General features: G+C 41.0%; 1 protein-coding gene across 1 annotated transcript in view; it reads right to left on the bottom strand.

Moving 5' to 3' along the window:
• Positions 1–12,384, bottom strand: part of PP5.2 (protein phosphatase 5.2) — a 49,109-nt gene that overhangs the window by 10,726 nt on the left and 25,999 nt on the right. The window contains exons 5-11 of the mRNA XM_087701567.1: positions 5,347–5,494; positions 5,160–5,268; positions 4,964–5,081; positions 4,705–4,852; positions 4,374–4,622; positions 4,138–4,263; positions 3,869–3,969 (exon numbers count right to left, since the gene is read on the bottom strand). Of these exons, the coding sequence (XP_087557693.1) occupies positions 3,869–3,969; positions 4,138–4,263; positions 4,374–4,622; positions 4,705–4,852; positions 4,964–5,081; positions 5,160–5,268; positions 5,347–5,494 (999 nt within the window). The remainder of the gene's footprint in view (positions 1–3,868; positions 3,970–4,137; positions 4,264–4,373; positions 4,623–4,704; positions 4,853–4,963; positions 5,082–5,159; positions 5,269–5,346; positions 5,495–12,384) is intronic.

Raw genomic sequence — 12,384 nt, 5'->3', positions numbered from 1 at the left:
GAGAAGCTGCCTTTTTTCAACATTTAAAGCATCCAAAGCTCAAAAAACTCCCACTCAGCATTAAATCTGCTGCAAAATTCACTGTCTAGTCTCAAATCAACTCAAAACACATTACCAATGTGAAAAGCCCCGAAGTTTTTGAAGTGAATTTGCCCCAATTGCATCAATACATCTTCCCGAGCATCAAATACGAGCAAATAATACAGAAATTTCACGAATTCTGCAAAAGCCCCAAATTTCGGGGTCCAAGAGTGCACAAATTTCCAAGAAATTGGCTCAACCAAGCAAAAATTTCACTTGCATCTGAAAATCCCCAAAATTTCTGAGACCTATGCACTCAATGCCTGCAATTTATGGATTAGGAATCACTGAGACATGTACCTGGCACCAAATTTGGAAAAAGCCCCAAATTTTGAGAAGCAGATTTGCAGAGATTTATGATCTATGCTTATACGTGTGAACGCCTGGAAGGGGAGAGATAAAAAACTGAAAATTTTTCAGATTTGGAAGGGACCGCTGACGTGCCCGCCTGGCTCCCGTCAACCGTCAGCCAAGGTTCAGGAAAAGACGGGTTCGCTTCAACCCATAACTTGTTCACCTTGACAAAAATCCTTCTCAATTCTTTGGAAGAAGGAAATAAATCCTCTTTAAATTTCTAAAAATATAGTTATATTTGTTAAATATATATATAAGATACCGTCTCAATGGGGGATACTTCTTTCTCACATATGACGATGAAAAGGATTTACTTCCTCTTCCTCAAAAAAAAATTTCCTGAACCCTGCCGTCAGCCCGACACGCACACCTCTAGTTGCCCGCCACACACGCATCCTGTCACCTACGCGCTGGTAGTCCCGAGCGCCGTCTGACACCTGCGTTGGTCGCTAGTCCTGCACCTCCAGTCATTTCCTATCGCTGGTCCTGGTTGCGAGCAAGTCCCATCAGACCCATCGATTGACCTGCCGTCTGACACCTGTGTTGGTTGCCTGCTATCGCTCGGGCCATTCGCCTGTCACAAAGCTGTCGCCTGCTCAGCTGCAATTATTGCCTGCTCCTCAACAGCCCCTCTGATCCATCGGTCTCAATAACAACTGCATTGTCTGCAATAACTGCCGCCTTGCACCGTGTTGCTCTAATACCAGTTCGTTGAGTAGAAGCGGAAGTAGAGAAAGGGCACACACATTAATTGAGATGTTGAACAGTGCTGAACAGTGAGAGAGTGTGAGAGTGAGTCGACAGATGGGTGTGTACGAGTGTGGTACACAAAGAATAAAAGGATGTATTTATACTTAGTACGTATTTTGGAACATTATCATTTTTGTAATTTTCCATCTTTTAATTAATAAAGAAATACCGAGAGGGGCGCTGGTCTTTGGGGCTAATCTAGTGTTGAGCGAGGGAGTGAGGTCTCTGTTTATGTGTGTGTGTGTGTGTGTAAAAAGACCAAGTGCTAATTGAAGGAACTACCGCTTTATGTGAGTCATAGACCGGTTTCATAGTTCCACCCCCGGGATTTGAATTCTTTTCTGTAAGAATTTAACCTCGGACAGTTTTGGGTGAAAAGGCCATACACATAGATTTTACAGAGATTACAGGGGTAGATGATGTCACCTATTGTTTATTGGTCTTCTCTTGCCCTTGGTTGCCTCAAAAGGTACTCCAATGGTTGCAAATCAGACCAGCAACATCTCCTCTTTCTCTTTTGCAGGCTGAATGCACTAAAATGCCTCTCTCCAACCTCTAAAGACGTTTTTCAATTTGAAATGGACATTTTTGACAAGTTACAGCCTTCCCAAATGGTTTTTCAACATTATCCATAATTAAATATTAATTTTTAGTCTTTAGATATTGATAATTAATCTAATAATTATTTCAGTACCTTGAAAAATAATCTAACTAGTCAATAATTAAATTGGCCAGGGAACTTCCATGCCCAAGTGTCTCTGCGCCATCTTTGACCATTAGATTGGCTGTACGTATCATTAAACGCAACTTCTCTAGCATCGTCAACTAACACTTATAGCCAAATGAATGACCTAGACTAACATCTAGCACCAAATACCACCAAGTTCCTATGCAGCACAACTTGTAGCAACTTTTGCCTTTCACATCCCATGATTTCCCCGGGTCCCAGGCTCATAAATTTACTCTAATCTCAGTTACACCTCACATGTGAACATTTACTTAACCATGTGATTAAAAATTAATCCACATGTTAAGTGAGGTTTTAAAAATACCTGTCCTCATGACACCCCCTCCCTCCAATAGGATACAGTGATGCAAGATGTTTGAGAGTGGAAGAGGACAGCCATATAAATGGGCTACAAAGCGCCACCCTAGAGAGATTAGGTTGGCAATATAAAATACGCAAACCATCCCCAAAAAGGTGTTGCCTAGCTGAAAATAGGCGGCCAAGCCTAATGTGCCCTTGCAACCATGAAATGAACATCACTAACATGCACCAGTCTATAATATTGACGAGGCTGATTTATTCTCTTTCTAGGTTTCTGTTTTGTTGTGTATATACATCTTACTTGTTGATGCAATTAGATAGAATTTACATGATCTATGCGAGTTGCTTCAGATTGATTATAATCAGGCTTGATAGTTAGGGAGGGTATGTGTGCGCGCACACGAGTTTGTGTGTTTTTCTTTCTTTTCTGTTTTTTTGGCCGCTCCTATGAGTATTACTGGAATAAATAGTTATTGTATTACTGTAGTCTTTGATTTTCCTTATGAAGGCCTAGTACTTTATATTAAGAGAATGTCGATGTAACCAAATTATGTGAAATTCCAATTCTAATGATGCAACATTGTACACAGTGTTTACAAGCTAACACCAACCCCTTCTTTATGTTGTACCCCTATACAACATAGGCATTAGCTTTCATTTCCTTGTTTGTATATGTAACTTTGCCCTTTTGAAGATGTTGATATGGCTACTAAGGTACCTCTCTATGCACTTAAAGCAATAACCATGATAGTACGATTTCTTCCCAACTTATTTTAACAAGAAACATGAAGACATAGCATCATAGTAACATGGAATGGGGAATGGGAACGGAGACAAGGACGGGGTCGGGGTCGGGGGACGGCTAAAAGCAAGGAACGGGGACCAGGGGTGGGACGCAGGAGGGAATGGCATACATAAATAGCATTTGAAAATGCATGCATGTGATGAGGTGGGTGAATGTGTGGGCATAGTAATAGGGGATGCCCATTTTGTAGCTTTCCATCCTAGTCCCGTCCCCATGTTAGAGCCCCCTCTCATGGTAACATGGGATGGCAATTCATTATTCCTGTCTCCGTCCCTATTCCCATCCATATCCCCAAAACCAGTCTCATGTTACTATGTGTGTGGATGAATGTATACTACCAAAGAACATATGCATACATGTATTTTCCGTTGTAGAAAAATTACATGTGTAATGTGGGCTAATTTGATTCGACTTCATACAAAATATGCTGATTTTATATGTGTATGTGTTACAAAAGGGGAAGTCCTTGGAAGAAGTCCCACAAAAAGACCCACGAAAAAACCACCCCATAAAAGACACCCACTCCACCACCCCAGAAAAAAAAATCCCCTGTTAGAAACGTCCCCTAACAGGGAACGTCCCCCATCCCATTTCGGCCCATCCATTCAGGACGTCATTACCATGTTCTGGGGCCTCGGAATGGCCATTCCCTGTTACTATGCATAGCATAGTATAATTCTAGAGTAGAATATGATTTGGTTGTTTTTCTCGGGAAACACAAATATTCACGATTTATGTTGTAAAAAAACAGCAGCTTGCACATAAATTGACCACCCAAAGGACATTCCAGCAATTCACTTTCAGCTTAACTCAAAACACCAATATCAAACCTGGTCACAATAATTAGGAGCCGAAAAGACAGTGATCAGCTTGCCATCATGCTCAATTTGATAACCCTCTTCCTTGACTTCATGCGACCTCACAATAAGCTCTGGAAGCATCAAAAAGTTGTTTAATTTGGCAAAGCTCAAACAAAGCATTTATGTGATCTGGAAAAACCAAAAACTTTGACACTTTTTAAGACACTGTACCAAGTTCACTTATTCAAATGTCAATCAAGCAGAGATTAGTACAACTTAACTAGCAGTCACCATCTTACCAAGCTTGTTATCCTCTAAGAATCTTTTTGTAACATCAGAGCCAAATGCTACACCAACTCCACGTTTGCTAGGTGCCCAACCAACTCCAGGATGTGGATCACTCCACAGCAATTCGCACATAAGTCCTGATAAAGAGCAAGGGATAACCAGATGAAGAATCTAGCAGGTGAAAAAGTTATACAGATATAGCTCTTGCAATACCAAAAAACCAAATGTTAAAAACTGTGTTCTCAACCTTCATCAGGGGGCTCCTGGAACCGATCAATGCTCCTGATATCAGAGAGCTTAACGCCATCTTTGCTAAACAGACCACCATGTACAACAAAGACTTTTGCATTTAGAACGTGAACTAATGGCAAGCAGCAAAAAACTTCTGAAAAGAGCTCTGCCATTGTCTCATTGTACTTGGTCTTAACTTCCCCCTCAAACCCATAGATCTTGTTCATACTTTTGCTTTCATGATTTCCCCTTGCAAGGTGCACACCTGCACGTTGTAGATCAAAACCTCAGGTCTAGGAAAAGGTGTAATAGGTCATCCATAAAGCTAGGTGCACTATACAACTCACCTTGGGGGTAAACACATTTAAGAGCAAACAGAGTCAGAATAACTTCCACTGAGAAAGACCCTCGATCAACAAAGTCCCCATTAAATAAATATGGGTTGGTATCAGAGGGTAGTCCATTCAATTCAAATATATTCAGCAAGTCATAGAACTGCATTTGTTATGAAAACAATGTTCAGTGTGATTGAGGAAACTTTCAAACACTTTCAAACCATCAAGGAACTTAACAACCAAATGACCAAAATTAGGCACCTCCACTTACCTGACCATGAACATCACCACAAACAGTGATCTCGCCATTATCAGGGACTGTTATATCAACAAGTGGAGGGAGTGAAATAAGCTGTTTCCTTATATCAAGCACTATCTGTAAGGCATACCTGTAAATTGAAAGAAAATGATGAGAATGAAATTGATTTTTCTGGAAGAAAGGTATGCAATGGATAAGCAAAACACACCGTCTATGCAGCTGCTTTTGATTCTTGAAATCCTCCACCATTTTCTTTACAAAATCAAGAGTGATAGTATCTCCTTCAATTCTGGCTCCTTGATATGAAGTTTGAACTTCTGTAGCAGCAAAAGTATATCAGAAAGCTGTTCTTATTTACATTGTTTTCATAACAACTATTCTTCAGATAAACTTGCCTATTGTATGATAATCTAAAGTTTCGGCAATTTTATGATGAGCCTCATCACTTGCTATTGCTTCCTCAAACCTCAACTTTTGCACAGATTTCTCACATTCACGAAGTTTTCTTGTAGCATCAGGATCCTTGGGCACAATCTTTGCAACCTGATATCAAAATACATTGTCAAGTGCGTGAATGAACATGCACACAAACAAGCACCCAAACAAATCAGATGCCCTTTGTATCACTACACTGCCTTTATTGCATGTGAGAAATCATGCTACTGGCTTTCAGAAATCTCAAAAAAAAACTAGTAAAAATCCTTAGAACTACCACAACTTCCAGGTTAACCTTTACATAGAAGGTAAAGATCTCAGTTAAAAATTTTATCTCCATTCAGGCTTTTCAGGCCCAGATGTTGCACGTACAAGTTTAAGCTGGCTTCTACATTGGCAAGAAGCTTTCAGCATAGATCTAGGCCCTTAATACTGTTAAAAATCTAGCAAAATTGCTTTACACAACATGGTCTGGAAGCAAAGTACCTGGAGACTTCATGTTAGGGCACTTTAGGCCAGTTGGCCGGTCATCTATCATGAGGGCATTTGGCCCACCTTTTCTTTTGGCTACTATTAAGGGTTTTCACCTATGACTTTGAAAGCTTGAACAGGGTCTATTGAATGCTTGAACAGGGTCTATCAGAGCAGCAAGAGTGCTCATCCTGGAGTTTCTACTCTGGCTGCATTGCAGCTGCATTCCTGCTTCCCGTACCTCTCTCTCTCTCTCTCTCTCTCTCTCTCTCTCTCTCTCTCTCTCCTGGATTGTTTTCAGCTGCCATTAGCATGACACTACAACAGTTTTTTCAATTCAGTTAGTCACTGCTCCCAGTTGTATTTTGCAGCTGTAGCTCTACAAACTATTGTTTCCCTTCTGCTTAGTCTTCAGATAGACATCAACCATCTAGAGAAAAAGCATCTACTTGAAGAAGATATTGTACTCTGGGGGTAGTGTAAAGAAATGCTAGGGCAAATATAGAGAAACAAAACACATGCAACAATGTGATGACCCTATCTGAAACCAGCATTCTTGGATAGGAACGTGATTAACCTGATTGACTAGCAATTACAACATGCAATGAATTAACAAAACTGTTACTTTCCCACTTAAAAATTGGAGACTGCTAACACATGATTTTCCACAAAGTGGCCCCCATTGTAATATTTCTTTAACTTGGATTCCACCAAACTTAGTCATGGAGATATTGACCAATCTCTCTACAAATTTGGGAACAATGGGGTGTCACAACTGACCAACAGCATCAAGACTCAATTTTCCCCTTGATTCCAAGAACAATCGGGCACAAATCAGGCCAAGAACACTTGCATGAAAGTCCTCAAACTGTAGATGGACCAACCACTTCAGATCTGCTGTAATTTCCAGAAATTACAGCTAATTCTCATCTCTGGGCTCCAATCTGTGGGCACCCTTCACAAGGTGGCCAACAAACCCCAATTACAACAGCAATTAGGTTTGTTGACAGCAAAAGTGTGCTGATCTGCTTTAGATTTGCTGAGAGGAGAGAGAAAATATTTCAAACAATAACTCTAATGGTGATTCTAATGGCACCAACAGCTTCAAAACAACCCTGCTGTTGTAGCACCACCTCTCACCAAGTCAGTAAAGATATTTGTTCCCCCTGTCCTGTCACATGCACATCAGCCTCAAAACTGATCCAGCAGTCCACAAAATGCACACAACAGCAGTCACCCCGGCTGGAATAAACATTCCTAAGCCTGAGCCGGCCCTCAGTGGTCTCAAGTAACCTCACATGGCAACTTTTTCCTCCTACTAACAAGTGGCACACCTTCTAATGTAACACTCATCCTCTAGAAATGAATTTCCAGTAATTGAAAATAGTGGAAAATCAAAAAATCTTGTGTCCTACCCACAAATTGATCACTATCCATCCACAATTTAATGTGCTAAGCCCTTTGAACTTGAAAGTCTTTCCAACTTTCATTAATCTTAATCTAAGCATTGAATGTTTATTCAAGTCATTTCGAAGGATGCATTTAATGCCTAGAGCCTAGGCTGTCACCAATCACCAACTGACACATTCTCAAACATAACTTGTCACAACTTCTGCCAATGTTCCCCACTTGCCCAACTTGGGTTTTGGACTGTAGCTGTGCCCAAAGTAACTTGCACTTCACGTGTACCTCACATATGTGCACAACTTAATCATGCCAAAGCATTAGAGTTAAAAATCATGTTCACATGGCACGATCTCTTGAATGCTCGATGCAAGATAAATGTATAAGATATGTATGATGCAATAAGGGGCCTCAAACCTCAATGTCCCATGGCCTAGGGCAGAGGTGAATGGAGAATGATGTAGGAATGTGTCATACTCATGAAGGAACCAAATCGCAGCAGCAGCAGCAGCAGCTAGAAAAAAAGTACAATACCAATAGGCATACAACCCTCAAGATGAGGGCGAAAGTGAGGGTGGGCTATATAAAACCCTTTGTAAAAAGCCACTAGACAAGCTCATCGCCCAACTAAACAGGGGCTGAACAAATCACATCAGCCAAACAAGAAGCGCACCACCATAATGGTGCAAATGTCCCACCCAACAGATTGATGCAATAATTTAGCATGCTGCCAAGTGACAAACCATAACGACTTGTCTAGACTCTACTACCTACATCACAATCATGATATGTACCAAAGCTAACACCCTCTCTCCAATCTCGGGTGATCAACATAATAAACATACAATAATGTAGGTATAGGAAACTAGCCTTCCTCCTCGGATAGGGGGGTAATAACGTGATTTAACAACAATTACAGCAAGTAATTAGTTCATATAAATTGAAATGCACATTACCTTTTAAATCTTGAACAACAGACAGCCTATTGGCCTCAAAACTAGCGCCCCTTTCGGTGTTTCTTTATCTTTTATTGCAAATGGATGGAATACAATTGAGATTCGTTGATCTCTTCTCCTAGTCCAAGTGCTACTTATTGTCATTAATGACCAACAAGCATTTAAACCAATTTGCCCCTTGGTTTACTTGGGGATTTGCCTTCACCCTACTCTTTAAAAGACAAATTAAACCCTAAATTTGATATGGGTTGGCTCGCCTCTTGAATCTCCCTGAAATTCTAATTCAACCGCAAGTCCTAGGTCCTCAATTCTAAGCACACATCTTGAGGTGGCTATCAAGTAGAAATTAGGGTTTACATCAAAGATTTGCCAATATCTCCACCTCTGATGACTCAAATGGCTAGATTTGGTTGAGAACTTGAGAGATGGTTGTAGGATGAGAAAGAATACTGTAAAGAAAGAAATTTATTCTACAATCTTGTAAGGTCAATTTGTAAGTATGTAGCTCTTATGGAAAAGAAATAACGATTCAGCAATCAATGAGTCCAATTCTTGAGCTACAAAATGCATTACATGCTGATTAGTCTATTAAACATCCCCAAAACATGCTTATTTAATGAAAAAACCTAAAATGGCATACGGTTTGAGAGTGTTTCTATGAAACCCTAATTTGGGAGGGACCATCCTCATCTATAAATAGACAAGCTGCCCCCATTTAGTCATGACCTTTTGTGCAGATTTTCAGCCATTAGCCTTTCTCCACATGGCTATCCAACCTCCATAACTATTGCTATCACTCCAACTGCTCCAACTTTTGGCACTGCTTCTCCTGCTACCACCTCCTAACTGGCATCACTCCCACTGATGTATTAGCCATGCCTAATATCAAGTTCGTACAACCTCTTTGAGTCGTATGGATCAAAACCCTCTCTTGTTTCTCCTTCTGGTGTGCAAGATCCAGATGATTTTCTATATGTAAACTTCAATAGAGGGGGCTCTCGAAGCAAACATCCTTCATCAAGTATATCTATATCTTCTATTTCATTTGAGCATGTAAGCCACTCTTGTCAAATCCCTCCCATGCCACCCTCTTCTAGCCCATACCTCGATTTCCTCTCTTCCTCATTCCAAAACCTTGGATTACACTTCCACATCCACATCTCCTACACTGGGAGTTGGAACCTCCATTTCTACTCCTAGCACATTCTCATTCTCCATTCCATACTCGCACTTTCGTACCACTTCACATCAAGGCGCATTGTTATAGGGAATGCCACCCTTTAACACTGTACCCTCCACTTACCCTCAAGCCACTTTGCACCATGATGCTTCATTACACAAAATTCCACCCTTTGCAAGTGAGCATATCATTTCCCACTAGGATGGCTTTGATACGCATTCTCCTCACTACCCCCAATCACACATCCTTTTGATCTCTCGGACGCAAAGATTTCCATCCTCTGATTATGGTGCGTCATCACACTTTCCATGGGTCACTCCTACACAAGGATTCCCATCTTCTACTCCACATGTCTCTATCCTTCCTCCCTAGGCTCCTCATGTGGTTACCTATTCACAAGATTGTCAGCTCATGAACAAGTCTATGCATACCATTTAGGGTTGGGCACATTGTAGTTATTTTAGGCCTTTTTTGTTGCGGTCATTTTATGACAATTTGGCATTTATGATGCCATTGGCCGACCAGTATTTATTTGGAGCCTATTTTATGCCTAAATATAGTGGGGCTCCTCTTTTATCATCATCATTCACCAAGTGGACTTCCTATTGAAGAGAGGAGCCATTGCGAGTGCCCACGCAACCAATGACTCACTGTTGTATGCCGCTATTGTATGCGATTGTCTCATGTTTGGTATATGGATTCCATTTCCCGATCATTCTTCTAAGTTCTCTTCTTTGTAGTGTTCTCTCTTTCTTTCTCTTCTATCTTGTGTTCAGCAATTTATTTCAGCACTTGTTTATGCCTCCATTGCTACATCCACTTCTAACATGGTATCAAATTTCAGCTTCTGTGCTCTTGCTGCTGTGTTTTTCTGCTGATTACAGGTCCATTTTACCCCTTCTGATCAAGCGACCTGCTACTGGGCATTTTTCCATCCTATTTGTGGTTCCCTACAACTTGCGACAGTTGTTCCACCTGTCCATGTCAGTCTGCTGCATTTAATGCTCAATTCAGCCCGCATCTTGGTGTTCTTCACCTGCATGCTGGCTGTGCAACTATCTGGACAGGTTATCTTTGATCTTTCTCGCATTTTCTAGATGTGTTTTCCACTTCCTTCATAGTCATCCTTCTTTTCTAATCTGAATTTGATTATCACTGTGCATGAACTCTCCCTTTATGCAGTCTTTCTTGTTTGGTTGGCTGTACTCTCTCTCTCCATCCCTTCACTCCTCTATCTTCTCTTCTTATCCTCTCCATATGGCCCCTCCATGCACTTCAAATGATGATAAGTTACATGGACCTGACTATCTAACCTAGAGTACTGTCATGAAAGCCTAGTTTGTGCAAAATCAGTTATGTACATTGTTTGTGGAGCTATTCTCCGTCCTCAAACGTCTTTTTCCACTTCCTGAAGATTTTAATGAGGACAACCATGAGGAAGCTATGCTTACATGGGATGCACAAGCAGTGAGATGGGATAGGTGAACCTCATCTATACAACATACAAGTGCACAAGTTCCAGAGAGGGACGTCCCTCACACATCAACCAAAGTTTGGCAGGTTCAAATCCTGAAGCTGGGATTGACATCCAGGTTGATGATAAGTTGGTTATTTGACAGAGAGCAGGCATGAGGGGACACTTTGGCAGTTAGACCAAAGGGGAATCCATGGTCACGTATGTTCAAAGGCATTGTTGACCGAATGGTCTTGTATGCTACTGTGAGACATTGGTGACGGACACAAAGACATGCTATGGTTCTTCTCTATTTTCAAGAGTTGGTAGGGTCAACATCGGCATCACATTCTCTCCAAGGCACCTTGGTGGTGGCTTGATCACCCACTGCTTGGGTATCCATGGTTCTACTCTAGTGCTTCGATGTTGTATGGACTATAATGAGTCGTTCTCCTTGTTTCACTAATTCAAATCACCCATGATCTCAGAGGGGGTGTTAGTAGGATTGTTAGCTCATGTGTGAGTCTATACATACCATTTAGGACTCGGTACATTGTAGTTATTTTAGGCATTTTTTGTTGTGGTCATTTTATGTCAATTTGGCATTTATGATGCCAATTAGCCAGCATTAATATTGGTCAACCAACATTTATTTGAAGCCTATTTTATGTCTATATTTAGTGGAGCTTCTCCTCATCCTCCTCTTTTATCATCATCATTCACCAAGTGGACCTCCTGTTGGAGAGAGAAGCCGATGCCGGTGCCAATGCCCACACAACCAGTAACTCACTGTTGTAAACAACTATCTCGTGTTTGGTATATGAATTCCATTTCCCGAACATTCTTTTGAGTTCTCTTCTTTATAGTGTTCTCTCTTGCTTTCTCTTCTATCTTGTGTTCAGCAATTTATTTCAGCACTTGTTTATACTTCCATTGATACATCCACTTCTGACAATTACCATGCCCATGCCTAGTCACTCCATGCCCACATTCAGATCCATGGAATACATAATAGTGGCCACATCCTTAGATTAGCTCCATCTTCACACTCTTAGGTCTTTAGGCTATCGAGTAGAGCCCATAGGATTTTGTCCTTAGAATTTCCTTCTTAAGTCCTCCACTACATTTACTCACACACATACACATTTGCATAACTACATTGTTCATTCGGTTAGTTTTTCATTTCTATTTTGTTTTGTTTTTTCTTTTTATCATCTCACTACTATTGGTCTCTATGCTTGCAAATCTTCATCTCTTTTGCAGGGTTTTGTTTTTAGTGTAGGGCTAACATGCAAGTTTACACCAATCCTACCTAGGCTAGAGACTTGGGATATGTACCGTTTCATTCATGGGTTCATCATCCTAGAAGTTTCGCTCTTCTACCAACATGGAGAATTCCCCACTCGAGCCGGATCCTGCAACATCTCTCTTGATACTATCATGATGGTGACTTCTATCTTGTTCTTCCAATTGGTATGCTACCTAGCATCATGGTTCTCAACACACACGAAGACCGGCATCTGGCTCCTCCTCC

This window comes from Lygodium microphyllum, chromosome 20, assembly GCF_053477565.2.
Source record: "Lygodium microphyllum isolate KBCC chromosome 20, Lygodium_microphyllum_v1.1.10, whole genome shotgun sequence".
NCBI lineage: Eukaryota > Viridiplantae > Streptophyta > Polypodiopsida > Schizaeales > Lygodiaceae > Lygodium > Lygodium microphyllum.
Note: the sequence above shows the minus strand (reverse complement) of the source record. Positions and strands in the feature narration are given on the sequence as shown.